Source organism: Ornithorhynchus anatinus, chromosome 13 (genome assembly GCF_004115215.2).
Source record: "Ornithorhynchus anatinus isolate Pmale09 chromosome 13, mOrnAna1.pri.v4, whole genome shotgun sequence".
NCBI classification, from domain to species: Eukaryota; Metazoa; Chordata; class Mammalia; order Monotremata; family Ornithorhynchidae; genus Ornithorhynchus; species Ornithorhynchus anatinus.
Window position 1 is genome coordinate 39,692,335 of NC_041740.1, and position 26,401 is coordinate 39,718,735.

Below are 26,401 nucleotides of genomic sequence, written 5' to 3' on the forward strand. Positions count from 1 at the left end.
CCTCCCAGTCCCACAACACTTATGTCCTTATCTGTCATTTACATCTTTGAACTGGTGTCTGTCTCCCCCTCCCCAGACTGTAAGCCCGTTGAGGGCAGGGAATGAATCTGTTTATTGTTGTATTGCACTCTCCCAAGCGCTTAGTACAGTGCTCTGCACACAGTAAGCGCTCAATAAATTCGATTGAATGAATGAATGACTCTCCCTCACTCTCCTCATCCCTTCCTCTCTCCCCGTCCTCCGTTTCCTGCCTCCTGCCTCTCGGGGGCAGGCCCACGAGCCCGGCCTCAGCTGGAGCCGCCGCGTGTCCCCGTGCCGTCCTCGCCAAACCCTCCAGGATGGGCAGACCAACCGTTGTCCGGGCGGGAGCTCCGACGGCACCGGGGGCCCTGGCACGCTGCCCGCCCCAAGCCTGCCGGCCTCCCCGGGCTCTCTGGGCTCCCCTGGTTCGTCTTCCCTCCTGGCCTGGATCCCCGCAGGGAGCCGGCGAGGGTGGGGCTCTGAGTCAGGATATAAAACACCTGGGCCCGCTGCCGCCTCTGCCCACAGCAGCCGCCGGCCCGCCCGTCCTCCCGCCATCGCCGCCGCAGCCGGGATGTTTCAGAGGCAGGTACCTGGCTGGGTGTCCCACTTCCCAAGCGAGTCACGCGGAGGAGAGGCGGAGGATGCAGAGGACGCCGTCACCTGTGGCCCCCAGGTGAGGGGTCGGGGTCGAGGGCTGGGGGTCAGGGTTGGGCTGGAAGCTGGGGATTGATGAATGGGGTAGCGACAGTTTGGTTTGGGGCAGGGGACGGGCCAAGGCCCTGGCAGGATTCGAAGGGGCAGGAGGCCCGGCAGCTTCCGGGCTGCTGGGGCGCCGCTTGCCCTGTCCAAGGCAGGGACTAGGGATCGGAGGTTCTAACTCAGTCGCCTCTCTGCCCATCTGGGGTCTCCCACAGGGGCAGTGTGAAGTCGGGGCCTTAGAACTGGTGAGGCTGGCTTCCCCCCAACCCTACAGATCTGCTCCTTTCTGGGCCTTCGTTTCTCCATCCCTGAAATGGGGATAAAGTCTTTCTGCTCCCCTGACTCCAGGCCTTTGGGGTTGGAGGTGGGTTGAGGGAGAGCATGTGAGTGACACATGGAGAGGCTGACGGGGGTAGGAATGGGGAAGGCAGGTCCCAAACCTTGGGGGCCAGGGATCCTTGGAGTACTCCCCGTGGGGCTTGGGTGACCAGGTCGCCGCATGGTGTCTGGCGAGGCAATGTCAAGACCACTGGGAAGGGGTGGTGCGAGAATCTGGTTGTCGGCTTTGGGAAGCAGGAAGCTGGTGGGCGGACGCTACGTCCCTGACGGGCGGGTGGGCGACCGGTGCCCTATAGGACCCGGGAACGATCCTCCCTCCACATCTGCCTCCCGTGGGTCCAGGAAATGTGTGGTGGCAGGTCCTCTGCTCCCTGGGTGGGCAGAGCCGCAGGGACCGTGTGCCTGGAGGGGATGACGGCCACCCCACCACACCTCTCCCCGCACCCGACGCCCCGCTTGCAACAGCGGCTGTCACCTACGCAGGCCCAAAGGATGTCCCAGGTGGTATGAGGAGGCCGGCTCCACCCAGGGTAGTGGCGCTCTGCAGAGGCGGCCCAACCAATCGGGTTATAGTCTCCCCAACCAGGGCAGGGAGACGCCTCTGGGGGCAAGGACCGGGTGGTGAAACTTGCCCCCACGCCTACTTTCCGGATCCGGCTGCAAGACAGTGTGGTAACGTGAAGAGGTGGGGGGAACCGGGGAATTTGGCGTCCGGCTCCGGCTCTCCCAGCTCTGTCCCCAACTTGCTGGGTCATCCTGGACTGGGCCCTCAACCTCTCTGGACCTCAGTTTTCTCATCTGTAAAATGGGGAGGATTCTTTCTGCCCCATCTTCCCTCCCAGGGGATGTTGGGAAGATGGAAGGGATGGTAAGGGTAAGTCCTGGAAGCATCTAAAAGGTTCTAAAATCCAAGGAGCCACATCGGTTTCCCTGCCGATGTGAGGTCCAGGAGGTCTCCGGTGACGGGATGCCATGCTGGGGCCGTGAGGTGGGGCCTGGAGGTCAGAGTGGACCCCTAAGTGGAATGCAGGTCAGCTAGGAAGGGCTGAACTCAAACATTTGTGGAAGAAGTGAAGCAGCAGTCAGTCAGTCAGTCCTCCGTGGTCCTAGCTCCGGGAGAGACTTGACTTAGAAAAAGAGGAAAAAGAGTAGGAAACCAGGAGGATGCGTGGAATTGATTTGTTTCCCCAAGGAGGGCAACCTGTTTGCTTCAGATAACCATTCGGCTTCAGTCCGGAAGGGTTCTGTTTGCTGGCTTGCTGTATCCTAAAGAGATTTCATTTCTGGGTTCTGGGCCAGTGCGCTCTCTCTCCCTCATGCACACCCCAGGGAGCATCTGGGGTTCAAGATGGGGGTCAAACAACCTGGAAGCGGGACTCTGGCCAGAGGGTGGTATGGCTGCGGCCCCAGCGCGAGTAGGACGGGAGGGCGAGACCCCGGGGGTGACCGGCAGAAACTTCCTGCTCATGGCAGGTGAGGGTTCAGCTCACGGAACTCCAGGCTAAGTTGGGAGCTGTCCCATCTGGAGGTGGAGGAGAGATGAGTTGGCCCAGTCTGGGAGCCGTGGAGCCGAGCACTCCCAGACAACCGTTTGGGAAATCCCTGAGGATCTGACCCACTTCCAGGCTGACACCAGCCACTTCCTGCTAGAGTTTTCCCAACTAAGCAGTAATTAGGGCTGGGGCTAGCGGGATAGGCAGCGGAAAAGCGAGCGGGGAACGGGGTAATGCTAATATTAATTGTCATAATTGTGGTACTCGTTAAGTGCTTACTACGTGCCAGGCACTGTTCTAAGCGCTGGGGTAGATACAAGAGAATTGGGCTAGAGACAGTCCCTGTCCCAAATAGGGCTCACAGCCTTAATCTCCATTTTACAGACGAGGGAACTGAGGCACACAGAAGTGACTTGCCCAAGGTCTCAGAGCCGGGATTAGAACCCAGGTCCTTCGGACTTCCAGGCCGGTACCCTAGCCGCTAGGTCATGCTGCAGGAACTCCCACTGCCGGTCCTTCGGGCCTGGTCTCGCTCAGCCTGGCCCACGGAGGGGCAAAGGAGCACAGACCTGGGGAGGGTCTTCCCCTGGTCCACCATCGAGTCCCTCTTGACATTATCTTGTTCTAGAAGCTGAGGAGAGCAGCCGGGAAGCAGCCAGAGATGGGGAGGGGAGTAAGCAGGGCAGAAGGGTCCCAGGTCTTGAGGCTGAGGGAGAACCCCGAGAGGAGGGGATGAGAGATGGGTGGTCTTTTGACCACCCCAGTCTAGACCTGTAAGCTCATGGGCAGGGAACATGCCTACCAACTCTGTTGTATTTTTATCTCCCAAACGCTTAGTAGAGTGCTCTGCACACAGTAAGCTCTCAATAAATACGTTTAACTGTTTGGCTGCCCGGGGTCGGGCGTGGCTGTGTTCTCCTGCCATGCTCTGCCTCCCGTCTGTAACGTGAGTGTCAGTCTCTCCCGCTAGACTGGAAATTCCTTTTGGGCAGGGATTGTGTTTTAGAGCAGTGCTTGGCACATAGCACTTAACAAATACCATCATCATCATCATTACTATTATTCACTCTATTGCCCTCTCCCGAGTGCCTGGCTTAGCATTCTGCACCTTAGAGGTGCCCAGTCAATACGACCGATTGATTGATTCGGCTGGGATGTTACCCGGCCGCCCGGATTAAGTGGCCAGAAGGTCAGTCACCCTAGTAGGACCCACTGGGCCATTCGGGGAGCAGATGGCACCTACGTCGCCGTGCCACCCGACCCACTACGAGTCACCTCCAGGGGCTCCACCGGGCAGAACGCACTTGGAGACCCCAATTCCCCATCTTCCTGGTGTTGGTTGAGTGGGGAAGGGGGTGGAAGGTTTGACCCGTCCCCTGCCCCTGCCTCTTTCTGACCCCACGCTCTCCGACCTGGGAGCCCGGCTCCCTGAACCCTTCAAGCAGCCTTCCTCAGAAGCAAGGTGAGCCCTGATGGGGGTTGGGGTCTAGGGTTTCCGAAGGAGAGGTTCAGGTGGTCCCTGGGAGCACTGGGAGGTGGAGGGGATGGCTGGGTGGGCATACCCTAGGGGAAGTGTGGAACCCCAAGCCCTCCAGAACTGGATTCTTGGGGCAGGACCCAGTGAAGGCACCCCTACCCAGGCACAATAAAAGAGCTAAGCAGAGCTCCCCTGGCACCCCAATCCTCCTGCCTGCTGCTCAGGCTATGGCTATCTGGGGTGGGGGAGAGAGGCGCGGAGGGGAAGGAAGCAGGGGGGACTCGTGGTGGAGGAAAGAGCAGCAAAAGGGGAAAAATATTTAGTGAGAAGAGACCCTCTGGCATTCCCCGCGTCTCCCTCCCCTCCTGCTCCGTCGCACCACTGCCCCTCCGTTAACCACCAGGCTGATTCCTCTCCCGCTACAGGAGAGTTCATCTCCCTGCCACTTGCTGTCGGTGACGATAATCCGGATGAGGAACGTGCGCCAGGCTGACGTGGGTGAGTGTCCCTACCGCGCCCGCCCTACCGCGGTCTGGCCCGGCCCGGCTGTGGTCAGGGGACGCCCCTGTGCGTGTCCGGGCTCCATTCTGAGGGTGACGTCTCCCTTCCTCGGGGTTAAGGGGCATGGGGCTCTTGCCCAGGGGCTCCAGGCCTGGCATGACCCCATCGTGCCCAGGCGTCGCTCCCTCAAAGCCGAGCCCCGGACCTGACGGCTGCCAAATGGGGAGGCATCCAGAGAAACGGTGATGCCCGGCAACCAGCCTGAGCGGTCCCCCCCCGGGCCCAACCCAGTGCCCTCTGCTTGGCGTCTGCCACCCAGACTGGGGTCCGGAGTGGCCGCTGAGGCCGCACAGGGAGATTGAGTCTCCAAGGTTGTGCACTGAGGCGATCGTCGGGGCTTCGGGGGCAATCGCTTCGGCCTTACTGCCCTGGGACCTTCTCCTCCCCATGGTCCCAGACAAGGACGGGGAGAGGCCGAGAGAAGAGCGGTCGGGCGAGGGGAAGAGGTGTTCCTGGGCTTCGCAAGCCCAGACCTGTGCACTCCCAGCAGCAATATTGTCCTGGGGACTGGACCACCCCAGCCCTATCTGCAGCAAATGAAGACACCCGGGCATGTATGCCCGCCCTGCAGACGGGGAACGGGCGGCTTCCGGATGGGAAAGGGAGTGAGATCATTCCCACGTCAGAGGATGAATCAGAGACTTCCCCTTGCCCGGACTGGGACTCGGCCGGAAGGCTGGGGAGCGTTGCAGAGTTCAGAGGTGGTGGTCTCTCGGCCTCAGAACCCGCCCGCCGAAGGCCCACACGTTTGCGTATGCGTGTGTGCTCATATCTGTGTTTGTGTGTGAGCAGACGCTAAGGCCATAAGGTCGCCGGTCGCGTTTTCGGATCAGAATAGACGGTCTCAGTCAGGCTCTGTCCCATGTGATATCTATTCATTCGGTTGTATTTACTGAGCGTTCACTGTGCGTGGAGCGTTTTACTAAGCACTTGGAAGAGTGCAATTCAACAATGAACAGGACACGCTCCCCACCCACGACGAGCTTACGGTCTAGAGGTCGAGCTTACAGCTTCAGTGGGGGCAGAAGAAGTGTGTAGGAAATGGAAATGGGAGAGGGTAATTGGAGAAAACTGGAGTAATAGGGCCTTGCCGGGAACCCTAATCTATGATTGATTGGCCCCATCTCAGAGGAACCTCGCCCTCCACACCATGGGAGCAGATCTCCATTTTCGGCCTTGAGGACATCCAGGCTGAGCTTGAGTCCCCAGGACTCGTGACCTTTCACTCCAGCCGACCCTAGGGAGCAGCGAACCCAGGACCAGGAACTGGGTGTCCTCCTTCCTCCTGGGGAAAAATAGCTCCCCGGACCTGAGCTTTAGTCCTGAGTCGGGTAGGGTGGGAGCCACCCCCGGCCTGGCAGTCTAGCGTGTGAAGGTGAGGAAGCTTTGAGGTATCAGGCACCCAGGTGAGTCACTCCGAACGCCCAGTTTCGGGAGAGGGTAAGGTCATCTTCCCCCATTCTGAGGTGGGACCTTCCCCTCTCTCTCTGTGTCTCTCTCCCTCTCTTCTCTCGCTGCCTCACTTGAGCTCTTCATTGACACAGTCCTCAGTAAATTGTTAAAAAGCACCCACGTGTACATGGAACTGGTGCTGAGGAGTTGAGTGGAAGAGAGGTCTGAGAGCAGGCTGTCAGGGAATGGGACTTCCTGGAGATCTCAGAATCCTCCTGGCTGGCTGGGCGTGGAGATCCCCAAGTGCCCTGGTTTAATGACTGCTCTGAGGATTATTGCTTTCGCTGCCGCCGATAGCCGTTAAGCACCCACAGGGCACACAAGAGCGAAGAGGGAGAAGGGATTTGGGGCGAGGATGGGGCGGTAGTCCGTCCTACAGGGCGGAGCGGATCCCAGCTGTTCACTGTATCCTTCGGGGGCTCAGAGAAGGAATGAGTTCTGTGGGAGGTTTCCCAAGTCAACCCGGAGGGGAGGCGAATAGAGGCAGCACAGAAATGGGGGTAAGGGCTGGGGGCGGAGGAGGGCTCGGCAGTTTCCAGGGGTCAGTCTCCAGAGAGGCGGAGAGGGAGACGAGGCCCGAGGCAGGAAGATGAGTTGGCCAAAAGGGAACGGTGGGCGGCCGTGAACGATCCCATCGGAGCCGAGAAGCGGCATGGCCTAGAGGCAAGAGCACGGGCTTGTGAGTCAGAGGTCATGGGTTCTAATCCCGGTTCCGCCACTTGTCCGCTGTGTGACCCTGGGTAAGTCCCTTCAGTTCTCTGAGCCTCAGTTACCTCATCTGTCAAATGGGGATTGAGACTGTGAGCCCCATGTGGGACAGGGACTGTGTCCAACCTGATTACCTTGCATCTGGCCCAGTGCTTGGCACATAGTAAATGCTTAACAAATACCAACATTATTATTATTATTAGCTGGGGCGCAGCGGAAGGGGGTGTGATCTCTTCCTTCATCTGGTTCCCTGTTATTCCTGGAACTCAGGCTGACTCAGGCGCAGGATCCTGGGTGGAGACGATGCTGGGCCAGACAGGGTGTTTCAATCCTAATTCTGCCCAGGAATCTGGCCTAGCACCACCTCCTCCTCCTCCGGCTCCAAAGCCACCCCTCGCTGGCCCAACATGCGCCACGTGGCAACTCGAGCCCTAGAGTCAATACGTAAAGCCCGGTGCTACAGCCTAAGGCTGGGGGCTTCTGCCTGGTCCTGCTCCCCCAGAGGAGGAGGGGGATGTCAGACTAGTGCCCCAGGGCCGGGAGGCAGTTGACTACGGTGTCCTGGGATGGTGTCATGAAGGAGCAGAGCTGGCTCTGGGATTCCGGGAGTGGAGGAGCGAAGCTGGCTGGGGGGTCCTGAGAGTGGCCACGCTGAACAGCCGGAGGAGGCCGAGGCAGTGGGAGAGAGGGGGCTATTTTCTAGACCGTAAGCTCGTTACGGGCAGGGAACGTGTCCGCCCCTTCTTTGTAGTGTACTCTCCCAAGTGCATAGTACAGTGGTCTGCACGTAGTGAGCACTCAATAAATACAAATGATGGATTGATTGATGTCCCCGGAGATGCTGATGGAAAATCCTGGGGCTTCCTTCGTCATCCAAGTCCGGGCTGGGGGCAGTTTCTGGAAGGGCAAGGGAGCCCCAAAGTGTTGCCCTCCCTTAACTTCCATTGGCGCTCTCTCCCCCCCCCGGCTGTCGCCCCGCCGCGTTTCCCCGGAAGTGAGCCAGACCGACTGCTTCGTGACTGTCTGGCTGCCAACAGCCTCCCACGAGAAGCGCCGCACTAGGACCATCTCCAACTCGTCGAATCCCGAGTGGAACGAGACCTTCCGCTTCCAGATCCAGACCCGGGTGAAGGTGAGCCCTGTGGCCGGGAGACACCCCCACCCCACCTGGCATCCCCTTCCCCCAAAAGGAAACCTCATTTCTTCTGGCTCCCTGGCCGGCTTCTCCCATTCTCCACCTCCTCCCATCGGTCCTTCCAGCCCAGACCCTCCCCACCCATTTCTGTGCCCACTTGCCGCCCCCCTCTTGTGATCGGAGTAGTTCCGGCCACCGTGATCTAGAACCGCTATCCCCTCCCCTCGTCGTCCCCTCCCCGACAAGAACGTGCTGGAGCTGAGCGTCTGCGACGAGGATGTGCTGACTCCGGACGACCACCTCTTGACCGTCCTCTATGACCTCACCAAGCTCTGCTTCCGGAAGAAAACCCACATCAAGTTCCCCCTCAACCCCGAGGTGGGTGCAGGGTGTGGCGGAGCCAGGCTGAGGGGGGCGAGACTCTATTGGGGGCTGGAGCAGAGGATTGGCAAGTGGAGTGGTTGGGGGTAGGTGGACCCACGGTCTAGGAAAACTGGGGTAGGAGAGAGCGCCCACAGGAACGGGAAGGAGTCGGGTCGGGGAGAAGAGTAGGGGAGGGGACCACCTTGGCTTTTGGCTCTCTGGGGGCCAGGTGGTGAGCTGACGTTGCCCTGGAAGGAGGAAAAGGAGGGGCAGGAAGTTGGTGAAGAGCAGCTCTGGGACAGACAAACCTACCCTCTGGGAAATCCAGGGAGGTAATTGTCCCCACCCTCCAGTCAGGCAATGGGGGAGAGGCCAGAAAGCACACCCCTCCCCACCCACCTCAGAGTACAGAGCTGGGGCTCCCCTCACCTGACCCCACCTGGTCTCACCTGCCTCCTTTCTCCGGAAGGGCATGGAAGACCTGGAGGTGGAGTTCCTACTGGAGGAGAGGTGAGTCAGGGTGGACATCATACCAACGCAGGCCAAGACCTTAGCCCGCAGCCCCCGTCCCCTCCCCCAGGATGGTAACCTCTTCTCTTCCACCCTCCGCTTTCCCTCCCCCTGGTCCCTGGGCTGCCCAGAAGGGCCCCTATCAATCCCTTCGGCCTTTTCGCTTGGTGGAAGCTGGCCAGGCCGGGCCCCTCTTGGAGTGGTGCGTCCGGGGTGGGCGCAAGGCAGGCCAGAACAGAGGGGCAGAGCCCTGCCCGGCAGGAAATGGGTCTAGGACCTGGTGGATCCGGCCCAGTCCGGCCCAACGCCTTCCCACCTTGAGTTTCCCATCCAGGGAGAGATGGGCGGTGGGATGGATGGTGGGAGCAATGGAAGGAGAGGGGAGGAAGGGACGGGGGAAGACGGAGGGAGGGAGGATGGAAGGGAAGGAGAGGGCCATGCATGTCTCAGACCTCGCTCGGGCCCCGGTGCCCTGGATACGGAGCACCACAGCCCGGCTCTCCAGCGGGGCTGAGGATGGAGGTATGGGAGGGGTGATGGGGAGATCTAAATAGGTTAGGGGGCAGTGGAGGAGGAAGTAGGAGGAAGTAGGAAGAAGGGAGCTGGGGATGGGTCGTCTGGCCCTGGGGAAGGGGCCGACGCAGGGATTTCTGTCTTTTTCAGCCCCGGCCCTCCCGAACGGCTCCTCACCAATGGCGTGCTTGTGGTAACTAACTCTGACCACCCTGGGGAAATGGGGACCGAGCGAGGGCTTAGCCAAACCTCGTATCCTTCTACTGCGGGTGCAGCTGCCCCTATCTCAGTAGGTCTTGGGGGAGCCAGGGTCCCCGCAACCAGACTCCGACATGCCCGATGCCAGGCTCATCGTAGAGAGGGAGAATTTCTGCCTTGCCAACGGGGCCTTGGCCTTACCCCACTGGTCCCACCTGGCCCCATGGGCCAGGAGTGCCCGTTTCCTCCGCCCCCAGAGATCCAGGTTCCATCCCCATCTTCCTGCCGAGGACCAGACCCGGCCCCACTCCCTCTGGGCACTTCCTGCCCCTTCCAGCCTACCCTATCCAGGATCTCAGAGGTGCTCCCCGGCTTCCTCTTTTCAGTCTCGCCAGTTGTCCTGCCTGGAGGTCCGTGCCAATCCTGGGAGGCAGAGGAGGAGACACAAAAGTGAGGGGTTTTCCCCTTTGGCTCCGCGGGACTGGGAGACTGGGGCTGGAGATCTGGGGCCCGGTGACCCGGGGGCCAGTGACGGGGTCTCCGGTGACCGGTGGTCCAGGGTCGAGGGGGCCGGGGGACCTGGGGGCCGGGAGTATGGCGGGCCAGGAGCTCTGGGGCCGGGAGACGGGGGCCAGAGGGAGTTTTGACCTGTGGGAGAAGCTGCTCCGACACCCACTTCCTACTCTCCCCGAAAGGAGCACCCCAGACTTCGGTGAGGCAGCTATACAGGATTCTGGCGGCCCTGCGTGGGAGATTCAGGGTCCGGGACTGGCTTAGATGCCCGCTGAGCCCTACTCCCTCCGCCCCCGCTGCCCCCAGGGAAAGTGCTCACTGTGACAGTGGACGAGTCCTACGAGCAGACCCGCTGCATGTCATCCCACGTGGATCCCCGCTGCCCACGCCCGGACCCCACCGTCTTCCACTACGCCAAGTACCTGCAGCCCCACGTGACCGTCAAAGCGCCCAGGAGCCTCCAGTCCTCCTGGGTAGAGGCCCCGCGACTCCGGCCCCCTCCCGTGGGCGTGGCCACGGGGGTCCCCGGTTCCAGGGGGCCCCTGGCAGGGAGTGGAGTGGGGAGGGGGTCGGTGGGGCCTGGTCTGAGCAGGGTTGTGAGAGAGGTGGACGTGTAACTTCCTTCTTGATGAGACGTCTCTCCGGCCCAGATGTGCTGCAGTGGTGACCGGGGGAGAGACGATTCTTCCTGCATGTCTCTGGACCGCCTCCAGGATGGGCAGGAGGAGGCAATTACTGTGGTGAGTGTGGCTAGCCAGGGACCGGCCCTCTTTAGGCCCTCCAGACCAGGCACCCTCGGCTCACTGTGCCTCAGTTGCCAGGGTTCAGTGGGCTCACCTGGTCCAGCTGGCCCAGCCTAGGTGCTCCGGGGACAGATGTGTCATGGGGGAGCCTGCTGGGTCCTGGGCAGGAAGCCACCTGTGACCCCAGGACCTTCCTCGGCCCATCCCCCTGCAGAGAGCCCTGGGGCGACCCTGAGCCGCGGGCAAGACCAAGAGGGAAACGGAGTCCGGGGCAGAGGGGAAGAAACCAGCTGCTCCTTCAGGAGTGACATAATTTGGGACAGCCAAGCTCTCCCCCTCCCACGTGTCGCTCTTCTGAGCAGCCCGTCCTGGGCCTGAGGTCCAGTGTGCTGTCATCGCCTGGAAGGTCCAGAGAGGGGGCGGGCCGTTGTGACCCAGTGCCACCCTCCTGGGGATCCGGGCACTTGGATCCTGGCTCCTCTCCCTCTCCCTTGATTGGAAGCCAACAGCAACCAGTCCCTGGGCACTGAGCAAAAGCATCCGCTGCAGCCCAGTTGTCCCTGCCCACATGCTCCCCAGAGCCATGGGGAGAGACTGTGGGGTGGGGAAGGGGGACAGAGAGAGAGAAGAGAGGGCAGAATCTCTTGGGGGTATGCCAGGTTTGGTATTTCCCCGGGTAGGAGGAGGACGGGGGACCGCTGGGCAGTGCTGGGGTGTTCCCTGCCCTGCCCCTGAGGCAATCCTCTGGCATTAAAGATCCTCTCCTCTCTTGGCTCCCAGAACAAGAACTGTGACTTACAAATGAAGTCAAGAGACTGGTAAAGTAGCCCTGCCTCCACCTCTGTCCCCCCTGGTTCCGGTCCCAGTTTCGGTTGGCCTTTCCTTGCCCCAGTGGTGCTAGCCATCCCGCCCAGCGGCCTGGGCCCTGGGTTCCTGGTCACCTCCCCGGCAACGGGGATCTGAGACCAAGCCCGCCGGAAGCGCCTGAGCTGCCCGGTGCTCCCGGCCTAGATGGGGAGGGGCAGATCCCCTGGTGTTCCCCCCTCTGCTTCTCTCTCCTCTGGGTCGTCTGTCAGTCCAGGGGCCTGGATGAGTTTCCTTTCTGTCCGCCTCGGCCAGGCGGGGATGTCACCCCGAGGGATGACTGGGGGGGGGGGGAGGGGCTGGTATCCTAGGGGATATCTGGGAACCCTCATCCCAACAGCTCCCGGGAACTGGATGTGCGCCTGGGCTTCAGCCTCTGTGCAGAGGAGCAGCAGTTCCTGCTGAAGCGGCGGCCCGTAGCGGCTCGAGCCCTCAAGCAGCTGCTCCAGCTGGAGGAAGATCTGCACGAAGATGAGGTAGGTGGGCCAGCGTATCCCAGGCGCACGACCGGGCCATTTCCTGGACTAGGGGCCCCGTGGATATCTGGATCAGTGTATCGGGCAAGGGGGCCCCTGCCCCCTTTGAGCTGGCAGTCTGGTCCTCCTGTTGGAGAGGGGCAGGCTGGTCTCACCCCTGCCAACCCCAATTCCTCCCTCTTGCCCACCTGGAGCGCTGGTTGCTGCTCTGTGGCGACCGATAGGCTTATGTGGGGACGTCCCTGGTGGGGGACTGTGAACAGGGGCTTGGGGGTGTCCTCTTGGTGGTATATGGTGAGTGGCAGAGCAGCCCCAGGGGCCGTGACCTGCGCCTTCCCACGCTCCTTCTTGCCCCGGCCTATGGCACCCACGCACGAGAACTTGACAAGGGCCCAGCCTGCCTCCGCAGAACTGAACAACGGCCCCTGTTGTGCTTTGAGGGATCGAGCGACTTCCCTTCAGTGAGGAAGTCTATGGACTGAGGCCCACCCAACCTGGGGTCTAGGCCCCGCCCTCAGGGAACACCCGTTCTGGAGAGGGTCCGGCCCGATGGGCCCGGGCTTTTCTCTGTGGGTCACGGGGGCAGAGTCAGGCCGAGCCATCCTCGCTGCCGCATGGGCTGAGTGGGAGGGAGGGGGGCCGTGAAAAAATCCTCAATCGCCTTTCCTCCAACTCCGAAGAGGTCACAGTGAATCCTGGACATTGTGGGCATTCTGGTGCCCTTGCTTCCTCCCCCAAGCGTGCTTAGCACAGCGCTTGACACGGAGCAAGAATACCACTAGCATTATCACTGCCTGGCAGGGCCTCAAAATTCTCAACCCCGGAAGGGAGAGGGTTTCGGGGCTACCTCCGCCCTCCAGTCCCCCCCGCCAGCTCCCAACCTTGTTTTTCAGGGGTGCATCTGTGTTAAAACAGTTCCTCTTGGGGAATGGCTCCGCAGAGGACACCCACACGTGCCTCCCATGCCCAAAACAACCCAACAGTGAAGGGATACCCTTGTACCCGGTGTGTCACGATTGTGCACATCCATGGTGGTTGGCGAGGCTGAGCTGGGCGCTGGCTCTGCCCCCCACCCCACCGACAGCTTTCCAGGGTCCTCGCCCCCTCACCTACTAGTTGGGCTTGGGGCCAGCGTGGTGGGCAACTGAGGTCGAGGCTCGGAGCCACCTGCCCTCCATCCTGTTGGGTCAGGGAAAGCCAGGGTCTCACCACCGCTCTGCCCCAGGTTCTCCTGCACTGTGGCTTAGTGGATAACAATAATAATAATAATGTTGGTATTTGTTAGCGCTTGCTATGTGCCCAGCGCTGTTCTAAGCGCTGGGGTAGATACAGGGTAATCAGGTTGTCCCTCGTGAGGCTCACAGTCTTAATCCCCATTTTACAGATGAAGGAATTGAGGCACAGAGAAGTTAAGTGACTTGCCCACAGTCACACAGCTGACAAATGGCAGAGCCGGGATGAGAACCTATGACCTCTGACTCCCAAGCCTGGGCTCTTTCCACCGAGCCCCACTGCTTCTCATAGGCCCGGGAGTCAGAGGGACCTGGGCTCTACTCCCAACTCCGCCACCTGTCTGCTGTGTGACCTTGGGCAGGTCACTTCACATCTCTGTGCCTCAGTTACCTCATCTGTAAAATGGGGATTGAGACTGTGAGACCCACGTGGGTCCGACCCAGTTTGCTCATATCCACTTCAGCCCTCAGTACGCTGCCTAGCACATAGTAAACACTTTACAAATACCATAATAATAATAATGAATCATTCTCTGTGCCTCCGTTACCTTGTCTGCGAAGTGGGGATTAAGATTGTGAGCCCAATGTGGGACAAGGACCGTGTCCAGTCCAGTTACCCTCTATCTACCCCAGCACGTAGCACAGTGCCTGGAATGTCGTGAGCGCTCACCGAGTGCCATTATCGTTATTACTAATAATGATAGCTCCTTCCGTGTCATGCAGGTGCCACTGGTGGCCATCATGGCGACGGGGGGTGGGACCAGGTCGATGACCTCCATGTACGGCCATTTGCTGGGGCTGCAGAAGCTGGGCATCTTGGATACGGCCAGCTACATCACCGGCCTGTCTGGGGCCACTTGGTGAGGAGACGAGGGAGGCCCCTTGGGGTCACGGAGGAGTCCCGGTGGTTCTGGTCAGCCCCCCAAGAGATGTTCAAGGGGGACCCCCCGGCAGGGAGTGGCTCCGCAGTCGGAACTACTAATTGAGCACCTGTTCCGTGCAGAGCACTGTCCTGAGCTCTTGGGAGAGGACAATAGAGTGAGCACACACCCTCCCTACCCTCGAGGAGCTTATGATCTAGCCGGGGGGAGACAGACAGTAAATAAATGACAGATGGGAGGAAGAAGAGAGTGGAACTGAGTTAGTGCTCAGATAGTAGAGCGTCAGTGGGGAGGTAGCGAAGGGCTACCGATGCCTGTCGGTCAGAAGTCAGTCCGTCGTATTTATTGAGTGCTCACTGTGTGCGGAGCACTGTTCAAAGCACTCAGGAGGGTATATTCCCTGCCCACAATGGGCTTACAGCCCCAGGACCCGCGAGAACCTAAGTGCTGAGGTAAGGGATGGCTGGGAGGCTGGGAACCGGAGGAGAGGAAAACTTCATCAGGAAAGGCCTCCCGGAGGAGGTTGGCTGGCCGGAGGAGGGCTTGAAAGAGGGGGGCTGCTCTGGCCTGGTGGATTTGGAGGTTGCGAGGGGCCGGGGGAGAGTGGAAACCCCGTCGCTGGGTGGTTCTCAGTCTCCCCCCGGCTGTGGGAGGGGAGCTTGGCCGATCTCTTTGGGCCGGTAGACCCGGCGGGGTCGGCCCTCCGAACCCGCCCCCGGGCCTGCGGGCAGACGGCCTCCCCCGGGTGGTCCCACCTGGGCCGTGCTCCGCCCCCTGACGGGGGCATCTCCTTCCTCCCCGATCCAGGACCATGGCCAACTTGTACAAAGACGCCAACTGGTCCAGCAAGAACCTAGAGGGGGCCATCCAGGAGGTTCGGAGGCACGTGGTCAAAAACAAGCTGCCCGCCCTGACCCCGGACCAGCTGTGCTTCTACAGGGAGGAGCTGCGCCAGCGGGCCCAGGAGGGCTACCGGGTCACCTTCACTGACCTGTGGGGGCTGCTCCTTGAGGCCTTCCTGGGGGATGAGGTAGGCTCTCATCTCGGGGTGGCCCGGGCTGGCCCTGGCAGGCCAGCCGGGGAGGTAGCCCTCTGCTCTCCCTCTCTCTCTAAGGCTCGTCCTCGAACTATTTTGTACTCTATTATTTTGTCGTCTCCCAAGTGCTTAGTATAGTATTCTGCACACAGTAAGCGCTCAATAAATGCCTTCGAATGAATGAAAGCTAGACTTTTTAAGCTTCCTCCTCTAGACTGTAAGCTTGTGGTGGGCAGGGAGTGTGTTTAGGGAATTGTTTAGCGTCCGGTGTTGTGTTCTCACCGTTGGCTTGGCAGACGCACATCCTCGACAAGCATCCACCAACCAATTATGAAGGTTTTTACCAGCCCATAAAACTTTCCCTGGTTTTTATGGCACTGGTGGGCATGAGAAAAATAAGTTGTTTGATGTCGGAGACCTGCGGCAGACTGATCTCTGGATTGGTGCCCGGGGCTGGAGTCTGCCAGATTTGGTAAAATTCTGGGCCCCAGACCACCTTTGGTCAAGGACTGAGCTAAGGCCCCCGAGAAGCAGCATCGCCTAGGGGTTAGAGCACGGGCCTGAGAGTCAGAAGGACCTGCTTTCTAATCCCAGCTCTTCCACCTCTCTGGTGCGTGACCCTGGGCGAGTCACTTCACTTCTCTGGGCCTCATCTGTAAAATGGGGATTAAGACTGTGAGCCCAGTGTGGGAGAGGGACTGTGTCCAACCTGATTAGTTGATTAGAACAGTAAGCGCTTAACAGATACAATTAAAAAAACACAGTTATCATCATTGTTATTTTTATTAGGAGAAAGCAGGGGCACAGGGATGGTAAGTGACTTGACCCAAGTCACCCAGCAGGCCCCTCTGCTTGGAGGAAGTTTGAGACCCCGAATAGACAGAGCCAGTACCACAAAATCCTGCGGCTGCCCTCCGCTTAAAAAAGATTCCCAGCAATTCAGCCGGCTTCCCTTCCCAGACTGGACACCCGATCCGGTGCTGGCCCTCGGCTTCTGGCCCGCAGATCACCTCTAATTTCCTTCCTCTTCCCGCCAGAAAGACGACTGCAAGCTGTCCAGCCAGAGGGAGGCTCTGTGTCGGGGCCAGAACCCCCTCCCCATCTACCTCACCATTAACGTCAAGGACAATGTGAGCAACCAAGATTTCAGAGGTAACGCTCGGGCCCACCCATCCACCCCCAATTCCCTGGACCGTCGAGGACCCCCTATCCCCACACACCCCATTTTGCTAGGCCTCGACTCTTCTGACTTAGGAAAATGACAAGTTAGGGGTTCTGGCGTCGGCCAGAGCGCCTACCCTGGGGTGTCCGGGCCTGTGGGTAGGGAATGTGTCCGCTAATTGTGTTTATACTTTTTTCATTCATTCAATTGTATTTACTGGGAGCCTACTGTGTACAGAGCACTGTATTAAGCGCTTGGAAAGTACAATTCAGCAATAAAGAGAGACGATCCCTGCCCACGTCGGGCTTACAGTCTAGAAGGGGGAAGACAGATATTGAAACAAGTGAACGGGCATCAATATAAATAGATTGAATTACAGATATATACAAATCAAGGCAAGTAAACAGGCATCAATATAAATAAATTGAATTACAGATGTATACACATCGAAACAAGTAAACAGGCTCCAATATAAATAGAATTATAGACATGTACATATATGCATAAGTGCCGGGGGGCGGGGGGAAGAGCAAAGGGAGCGAGTCGAGGAAGGGAGGGGAGCTGAGGAAAAAGGGGGCTTAGTCTGGGAAGACGTCTTGGAGGAGGTGAGCCTTCAGTACGGCTTTGAAGGGAGGAAGTGCGATCGTTTGGCGGATTTAAGGAGGGAGGGCGTTCCAGGCCAGAGGTAGGACATGGGCCAGGGGTCGACGGCGGGACAGGCGAGATGGAGGCACAGTGAGAAGGTTAACACCAGAGAAGCTACTACATACTCTCCCAAGCACTCAGCACAGTGTCCTGCACGTAGTAAGCGCTCAGTCAGCACTATCGATTGATTGACTGATTGGGGGAGGGGGCGTCGATCATTCCTTCTCCAAGGCCGGGGGTCTGGGGAGGGCAGACCAACCCGTCCGGTATCAGACACTGCAGCTCTGGGCCCTTTTCCCACCCACTCGTGGGAGGACCCGTTCCAATCGATCAGCGGTATTTATCGAGTGCTTGCTGTGTGCAGACCACTGTACTAAGCGCTTGGGAAAGTACAAGGCAACAGAGCTGGCAGGCAGGTCCCCTGCCCTCTACGAGTTTCCAGTCTAGAGAAGCAGCATGGCGTAGTGGATAGAGCCCGGGCCTGGGAGTCAGAAGGTCATGGATTCTAATCCTGGCTCCGCCACTTGTCTTCTGTGTGACCTTAAGCAAGTCATTTTACTTCTCTGGGCCTCAGGGACCTCAACTGTAAAATGGGGATTGGGACGGTGAGCCCCACGTGGGACAGGGACCGTGTCCAACCTGATTTGCTTGAATCCTCTCCAGGGCTCGATACGATGCCTGGCACATAATAAGCACTCAATACCTCAGTTATTATTAGTAATCGCTATTATTAGAGAGGGGTGGAGCACCAAGGGGCCGAGCCCCCTCCCATCCCTGACAGAGACTGGGGGGCTGCAGGTGGGAGGCCCCGGACTGAGCGATGGGGAGGCTGGGCCTTGGTGCTTCAACGCCCCGGTCCTTCCCGTGGCCCAGAGTGGTGCGAGTTCACGCCCTTCGAGGTGGGGCTGCAGAAATACGGCGCCTTCGTCCGCACCGAGGACTTCGGCTCTGAGTTCTTCATGGGGCGGCTGATGAAGAGGAACCCGGAGTCGCGGATATGCTACATGCTAGGTGACCTGGATCACCGAGACCCCGGGGAGGGGTCCGGGCGGGTAGCCGGGGGTCGGGGGAGGATCTCATAGACCCCATCTAAATCCCCAGAGAAGAAGTAGCGAGGCCTGGTGGAAGATGTTGGGGTCTGGGACTCGGGGGTCCTGGGTTCTAATCCCAGGTCCGCCACTGGTCTGCTGGGTGATTTGGGGCCTGCTACTTAACTAATAAATAATAATAACGCTTCTGTGCCGCAGTTTCCTCGTGTCTAAAAGAGGAAAGAAGCAGCCTGTAGAGAAGCAGCGTGGCCTAGTGGAAAGAGCCCGGGCCCGGGAGTCAGGAGGACCTGGGTTCTAATCCTGGCTCCACCACTTGTCTACCGTGTGACCTTGGGCAAGTCACCTCACTTCTCTGTTATCTGTAAAATGGGGATTGAAACAGTGAGGCCCACGTGGGACAGGGATTGTGTCCAACCCTATTTGCTTGTATCCACCCCAGTGCTTAGTAGAGTGCCTGGCACATAGTAAGTGCTTATCAAATACCACAGTTATTAATAATAATAATGATGACGGGAATAAGATACCTCCTTAGTCCGCCTTATTCCAGGAGTTCAGCCACCAGGCCTGGTGTCAGTAAGTCCTCCTGTCCGGAACCTTACCTTCTGAGCTTAGCTAAGCCCCCGGCCCCCTGGACAACCAGGTCAGATCCAGCCTGGCCTCCCAGTCCAGTACTGGGAACCCCGTCTGCAGGGTCAGGAAGTCTCTAGCCTCTCACATTCTCCCATCCGGAGCGCCACGTTCCGGGCTTTCCTGCCCCAGGTCTGTGGAGCAGCATCTTTTCCCTGAACCTCCTGGACGCCTGGAACCTATCCCACACCTCCGAGGAGTTCTTCCACAGGTGGACACGCGACAGAATCTATGACATCGGTGAGTGGCCAGCCTGGGACGGTCTGAGCCAACGTCTGACGGCGGGTACCGCGGCCAGACGAGGAGGGGGAGGGTTGGCCTGGGGAGGTGTTACTGAAGTCCCCCCCAGGGTGGTCCCGTAGGGGACGGGGACCCTCCCCCATCTCTTTAGGACCAGCAAAAAGCCTGCTGGGCCAGATAAACTCCAGGCATCGGTTTGGGTCAAGCCTGTGCAGACCTCCAGAAAGCCACCTGAGAAGCAGCGTGGCTCAGTGGAAAGAGCCCGGGCTTGGGAGTCAGAAGTCATGGGTTCTAATCCGGACTCCGCCACTTGTCTTCTGTGTGACCTTGGGCAAGCCACCTCACTTCTCTGAGCCTCACTTATCTCATCTGTAAAACTGGGATTAAGACTCCCCATGAGGGTCAACCTGATGACCTTGTATCTACCCCAGTGCTTAGAACAGTGCTTGGCACATAGTAAGCGCTTAACAAATGCCATTATTATTATTATTATTATTATAGACACTCTCGGGGTGAGCCGGGACTCCCACATTTTGAGGGGCGAGATGCAGAAGAGGGAGAGAAAGGAGCTTTGCTGAACAAGGCAGAGGAGATGAAAAGAACATTGAAGAGGCTGAAGGTAGAGGAAAGACTGCGGTAGCATGAACAGTGGATAGAGGATAGGCCTCGGAGTCAGGAGGTCTTGGGTTCTAATCCCGGCTCCGCCACTTGTCTGCTGTGTGACCTTCGGCGAGTCATTTCACTTCTCTGTGCCTCAGTTTCCTCATCTATAAAATGAGGATTGCGACTGTGAGCCCCACTCGGGAGAAAGGCTGTGTCCACCATGGTTTGCTTGTATCTGCCCCTGTGCTTAGTACAGTGCCTGGCACATAGTAAGCGCTTAACAAATACCATTATTATTATTATTATTTACTATGGAAGGGGCCAACCTCCGGCTTAGACCAGGAAGGATCCGGAGTCGAGACAGGTCTGGGTTGTTGGGAAAGGAAGGAAGACGTTTTTGCCCAACCTATCAGGGAAAGGCTTGTGGGCTGGAAGGGAGAACATGATGGGAAAGGAGGCTCCCGGTCTCACCCCCCATTTTACAGATGAGGGAACTGAGGCCCAGAGAAGCGAAGTCACTTGCCCAAGGTCACCCAGCAGACCCGAGGCGGAGCCGGGACTGGTACGCAGGTCCTTCTGACTCCCAGGCCCGTGCCCTAGCCACTAGGCCACACCGCTTCTCCATAGGGTGCTTGACACAGAGAAAGCACTTAAACAATACCATAATGATGAGGAGGAGGAAAATGATTCATCCCGAATTCCCTCCCCGGCCCCCGCCTCAGAGGACGAGCCCCTGCTGCCAGAGGTCCCCAAGTGCGAGACCAACGTGCTGGAGACGACGGTGGTGACCCCGGGCTCCTGGCTGTCCAACACCCTGCGGGATACCCTCACTCACCGCCCCTTGGTGTCCGAGTTCCACAACTTCATCCGGGGCCTGCAGCCGCACACAGACTACCTCCAACACGGCCAGTTCTCCAAGTGGAAAGGTGCTTCTGCCGGTCAGGTCCTCGGCTGGGGGGCGGCAGGAGGAGGAAGCGTGGGGCACAGGCACCAACCCCGTCCACCCGCCCGGTTCCCCCGGCCTTTCTGCTTCCCAGCAGTGCCCCGGCAACCGGTGACCAGACTGGTCTCCCCTCCAGTTGGGGGTGGACTCGGGGATAGCGGGGAGAGAGAACTGCGGAGGTCGCTGGGGCCTGGGCGGTGCCAATCTGAGTAGAGGTGGCCAAAGAGTCAGCATTGGCTCTCGGAGAGGAGCCGGGTTCTAATCTCAACCCCCCCCCCCCCTCGGCCTGCTGTGTGATCTTGGGTCAGTCACTTACCTTCTCTGTGTCTCAGTTTCCTCAGCTGGAAAACGGAGATTAGCCTGTGAGCCCCTCGTGGGACAGGGACTGTGCCCAACTCCATTTGCTTGTATCGACCTCAGCGCTTAGTACAGTTCCTGGCGCATAGTAAGTGCTTAACGAATACCACTACTATCATCATCATTATAATTCCCCTTCCTTAGTTTCCTCATCTGGAAAAGGGAGATTAAATTCTCCTCCCTCCTATTTAGACTGTAAGACCTATGAGGGACAGGGACTGTGTCCGGCGTGATTGTCTTTTATCTACCCCAGCGCTTAGGACAGTGCTTGACATCTACTAAGCGCTTAACAAATAGGATTTTTAAACGTCCCAGATGCGGAGTTTTGGGAAGCAGTTGGGTGTTCATTCAGTTCGGCCACTGGGCGGAAGCAAGACCTCGTCTCTCCGTAGAATTGGTTGTTACTCGATAACCATTCCGCAATGGGTCGTGTTTACTGAGCGCTTACTGTGTGCAAAGCACCGTCCTAAGCGCTTGGGAGAGCACAATAGAACAACAAACAGACACATTCCCCGCCCACAACGAGCAATCAATTCATCAGTCCTATTTATTAAGCTCTTATTTTACGCAGAGCACTGTAGCAAGCCCTTGGAAGAGTACAAAATAACAGTGTAACAAAATAACCCCCTGCCCACAGTGAGCTGACAGTCATTGTGTAGTTGGCATGATAAGAATAACCTAACTCCTGACCTCAAGAGGCTTCCAATCTAGGAGACCAATGGAAGGAGTAGGACTAGGTTTTTTTTTGGATTTATTATTATTATTATTTTGCGGGGGGTTCAGATAGGATAATAATAATGATGATGATGAGGTCGGTGGTATTCGTTAAACGCTTACTAGCTGCCTGGATGCCATTCGTGAAGAAGTGGGGATTGCCAGCAATCTTGAAGGGGGGGGGGGTTGTTCCTTTCCCCTCCACACACTCACCTGCCAAGGTGGGGCAGTGGAGGCTACTGGGCTGTGGGATCTGAGCGGAGCCCCCCCAATAGACCGACGAGCGGCGGCCTTCCCTTACGTGAGGGGACTCTTAGTGATCTTGACTGGGGGGGGCCTTTCAGACACCACGCTGGACTGCTTCCCCAACCGGCTGACCCAGTCGGTGAACCATTTGTGCCTGCTGGACACCGCCTTCTTCGTCAACTCCAGCTACCCTCCCCTCCTGAGGCCGGAGAGGAGAGTCGACGTCATCCTCCACCTCAACTACTGCGCCGGCTCCCAGGTCAAGGTGTGTCCCGGGCCTCAGGAGGAGGAGGAGGGTTTCAACGAGAGAGGCGGGAAATGGACGGGCCCCAGAGGGCCGCCGGAAGATGGGGTGCAGAAGGGCTGGAAAGATGAGGAGGGGGGAGAGGAGTAGAGGCCAAGAAGGGTTAACTGGGCAGTTGAGGCACCCCGGGCCTCCACTGAGGCAAGCCTCGGTTCTCAGCTCTTCTCCTCTCCCAGGTTGGCCTCAGGAAACAGCAGGGTGCAGGGGATAGAGATGAGCCTAGGAGTCAGAAGGTCCTGGGTTCTAATCCCGGCTCCGCCACTTGCCAGTTGTGTGACTTCAGGGCAGGTCACTTCACATCTCAGTGCCTCAGTTACCTCGTGGCTCAGTGGAAAGAGCACGGGTTTTGGAGTCAGAGGTCGTGAGTTCGAATCCCAGCTCTGCCACTTGTCGGCTGTGTGACTGTGGGCGAGTCACTTAACTTCTCTGGGCCTCAGTTACCTCATCTGTAAAATGGGGATTAAGACTGTGAGCCCCACGTGGGACGACCTGATTCCCCTGTGTCTACCCCAGCGCTTAGAACAGTGCTCTGCACATAGTAAGCGCTTAACAGATACCAACATTATTATTACCTCATCTGGAAAACGGGGATTCAAACTGTGAGCCCCACGTGGGACAACCTGATCGCCTTGTATCCCCCAGCGTTTAGAACAGTGCCTTTGCACATAGTAAGCGCTTAACAAATACGACCATTATTATTATTATTATTATTAATCCTGGCTCCACCACTTGTCTGCTGTGACCTGGGGCAAGGCATTTCACTTCTCTGTGCCTCAGTTACCTCACCTGTTAAATGGGGATAGAGACTGTGAGCCCCATGTGGAGCAGGGAATGTGTCCAACCCGATCCTCTGGTATCCACCCCAGTGCTTAGAACAGTGCCTGGCACATAGTGTTTAATCAATATTACGGTGAGAAGAGATCGGTTCAACAGGTGGAGACGGACCCATCCCCTCGGCCTCTGCGCCTTCTCCCAAGATAAAATGGCGGCTCTCTCATGGGAACTAAACTTGTTTTAAAAAAGCGGGAAGAAGCAGCGTGGCCCAGTGGAAAGAGCCCGGGCCTGGGAGTCAGAGCACCAAGGTCCTAATTCCGGCTCCACCCCTTGTCTGAGGGACCTTGGCCCAGTCACTTCAGTTCCCTGTGCCTCGGTCACCTCATCTGTAAAATGGGGATTGAGACGATGAGCCCCATGTAGGACATGGGGTGTGTCCAACCTCATCAGTATCTACTCCAGCGCTTAGTACAGTTCCTGGCACGTAGTAAGCACATAATAAATACCATTTTTTTTAAATAAGCGAGGAGGAGGGTCAGAAGATGCTACTTTTTCTGCTGTGGTGGGAGTGGAGGGGGAGTTGGGAAGGCCAGACCCAGCTTTGCCACCCATCCCGAGAGGCCCACTTTCCCTCCGGTGGTCTTCCAGCCCCTGAGGCAGACCTGCGAGTACTGCAGTATCCAGAATATCCCGTTCCCCGCGTACCAGCTGGAAGGCGAAGATGAAAATAACCTGAAGGAGTGCTACCTGATAAACGATTCTGCTACCCCAGATGCCCCGGTCGTGATTTTCTTCCCGCTCATCAACAGTTCCTTCCAGAAGTACAAGGCTCCCGGTAAGTCACCTCCTGGCCCGGTCTGAGAGGCACCAGTCAATCAATGGCACCAGCCCGGTCCGAGAGACGCTGGTCCATCGATGGCGCTGGCCTGAACCCAGAGCCACCGGGCAATCAACGACACCATTCTGGTCCTAGAGGTGCCAACCTATCGATGGCATCGAGTGGGCACTGGCCAGTCATTGGCACCATCCTAGTTGGAGAGATGCCCGCCAATCAAAGGTACCGACCCAGATTGAGCGGCACCCATTACTCAACGGCACGACCTGAGCGTTGACCAAGTGTTCCGCGCTGTACTAAACGCTTGGGAAAGCCCCATGGTAGCGAGACCAAGTTGTGAAGTTCCTTGTGGGCAGGGATTGTGTCTACCAACTCTACTGTACTGTACCCTCCCGAGCGCTTAGTACAGAGCTCTGCACATAGTAAGCATTCGATAAATAGAGTTGACTTACTGACTGACTGAGGCTGAGCTGAAATGATTCCTCACGGGGGTGGGAGGAAGAGACACTCAATAATAATAATAATAATATTTCTTAGATACTTTGTGATAACACAGTACTAAGTGCTGGAACATCTACAATATAAACAGATTGGAAATGGTCCCCGTGATATTGGATTCCTCACAGGGATGGGAGGAAGAGACATTCAATAATAATAATAATGTTTGTTAGATACTTTGTGACAAACACAGTACTAAGTGCTGGAATATCTACAGTACAAACAGATTGGAAATGGTCCCCGTGACATTGGGGCTCACAGATTAAGGGGGAGGGAGAACAGGTATCCTAGCCCCATTTTTCGGGTGAGGAAACTGAGGCATGGTGCTTCTCTCGGTCAGAGGTGGTTGACGACGGGGCCGAGTCCCTCGGGGGATCGGTGTAAGATGATGTGGATATTTATGGCGGATGAAAGAATACCAGGCCAGAACTGTAGCCACCCAACGGCTCCTGCCTTCCAGCAGATCGAAGGGCCAGGGTCGGCAGGGCCAGGAAGCAGTGTGGCCTGGTGGAAAGAACCCCGGCCCTGGTGAATCCCGGCTCCATCGCTTGCCCGCTGGCCATCTTGGCTAAGTCATTTGACCACCTTGAGCCTCAGTTTCCTCATCTGTAAAGTGAGGATCCAACACCTAGTCCCCCTTAGACTGCCAGCCCCAGGTGGGACAGGGATTGGGTCCAACCGGATGATTTAGTACAGTGCTTGGCACGTAGAAAGCACCTCACAAATACCACAGTGATTATTAGATCGGGGTGTGACTCCCACCCCGATCTAATCCCTCCTCCAGGCCCCACAGTACTTTTGCACATATCTGTAATTTATTTATTTATGTTAATGTCTCTCTCCTCCCTAGACTGTAAGCTTATTATAGGCAGAGAAAGTGTCTGTTTATTGTTATAGTGTACTCTCCCAAACACTTAGTAAGCACACAGTAAGCACTCAATAAATACAGTTAACTGACAGGTACGTAGTAAGCGCTTAACAAATACCAAAGTGATTTTTAGGTTGGGGTGCGACTCCGTGTTTTCTCTCTTAGGGGTGGAGCGGAGCCCCGATGAGCTGGAGGAGGGCCACGTCAATATCTACGGCCACGCCACCCCGTACGCCACCAAGGAGCTGACGTACACCGAGTCCGCCTTTGATCGCTTGGTGAATCTCTCGGAGTACAACATCCTGAACAACCAGGACACGATCATCCAGGCCTTGCGCTTGGGCGTGGAGAAGAAGAAGCGTTGTAAGAGCCAGAGTCCTTCCCAAGAGCCATGATTCTCCCAGATGTCCAGGGGAGAACCTCGGCCCGGACTAATCAGCAGGTTCGGGGGAGGATGCGCCCCCACCCCCCACCCCCAACCCGTTGTCGTGAGGCCCGTTCGGGCCCGAAGAACTGCGGTTTACGGTTAAAAGAGACAAAAGGACCAAACAGGGAGGGGAGAGACGATTTCGTGGCCAATGTAGACTCGCGGGGGGGGCATCTGCAGCGGAGGCCTCCCCTTCCCTGAGCTGCGACCATCTGGACCAAGCACCCAAGGATCTGGGAGGGAAACCGTGCCCGGCAAGGACTTGGGAATTGGCAAATCTAGGCTCTGGCCCAGCTGTACCCTCCGTTGGCCGTGTGACACTCTGTAATCCAACAACCTCTCTGTAAAACGGGGATGATCCCTCCCTCCCTTCTGGGGGCACGGCACCCCCATAAAAAGTCGTCATCTGTCTGTGGAGTGATTGGAGCTCGTCCAAAGAAAGGTGCTCTCTGAATCCAAAGAGATGGCCCAGCTGCCATCTTTCTTATTTTTCAGGACACCTGGGCAGGGTAGGGAAGGGTGTTGGGAAAAATAGAGGAGCAGCGGAAACCTTTCAGATTTTTCCGAGACAGAAAGAGATCTGTCCCTCTAGAGCGAAAGGCTGATAACTGCCCCTTTTATTTTATTTTATCCAAAAAGACACCTAGGGTCCTCCCCTCTCCTTGCCCGGGGTTGTGCCCACGTGACACGGTGAAGGAACGACCACAGACCACAGGCCCATCCAGAACAACTCTACTAAGGCTGAGTTTGGGGTTCGGGGTGGGGGGGATCCCCCGCTGCCGGCCATCCTGTGGGCAAGCGGTGAGGATGGGAAGCAGCGCGGCTCAGTGGAAAGAGCCTGGGCTTCGGAGTCAGAGGTCCTGGGTTCGAGTCCCAGCTCTGCCACTTGTCA

At 57.8% G+C, this 26,401-nt stretch overlaps 1 protein-coding gene across 1 annotated transcript; it reads left to right on the forward strand.

The window, feature by feature from the left end:
• Window positions 1-570: 570 nt before the first annotated feature.
• PLA2G4E (phospholipase A2 group IVE) lies at window positions 571-25,920 on the forward strand. Its single transcript, XM_029077364.2, has 20 exons — window positions 571-697; window positions 4,458-4,530; window positions 7,749-7,885; window positions 8,135-8,266; window positions 8,721-8,761; window positions 9,425-9,467; window positions 9,859-9,922; window positions 10,292-10,458; window positions 10,636-10,725; window positions 11,509-11,546; window positions 11,933-12,068; window positions 14,024-14,160; window positions 14,989-15,211; window positions 16,255-16,369; window positions 17,898-18,035; window positions 18,833-18,940; window positions 20,266-20,469; window positions 21,902-22,068; window positions 23,530-23,716; window positions 25,248-25,920. Exons 1-20 carry the CDS (start codon window positions 596-598, stop codon window positions 25,475-25,477), a joined length of 2,532 nt encoding a protein of 843 aa, XP_028933197.2. The 5' UTR covers window positions 571-595; the 3' UTR covers window positions 25,478-25,920.
• The last annotated feature ends 481 nt before the right edge of the window (window positions 25,921-26,401 follow it).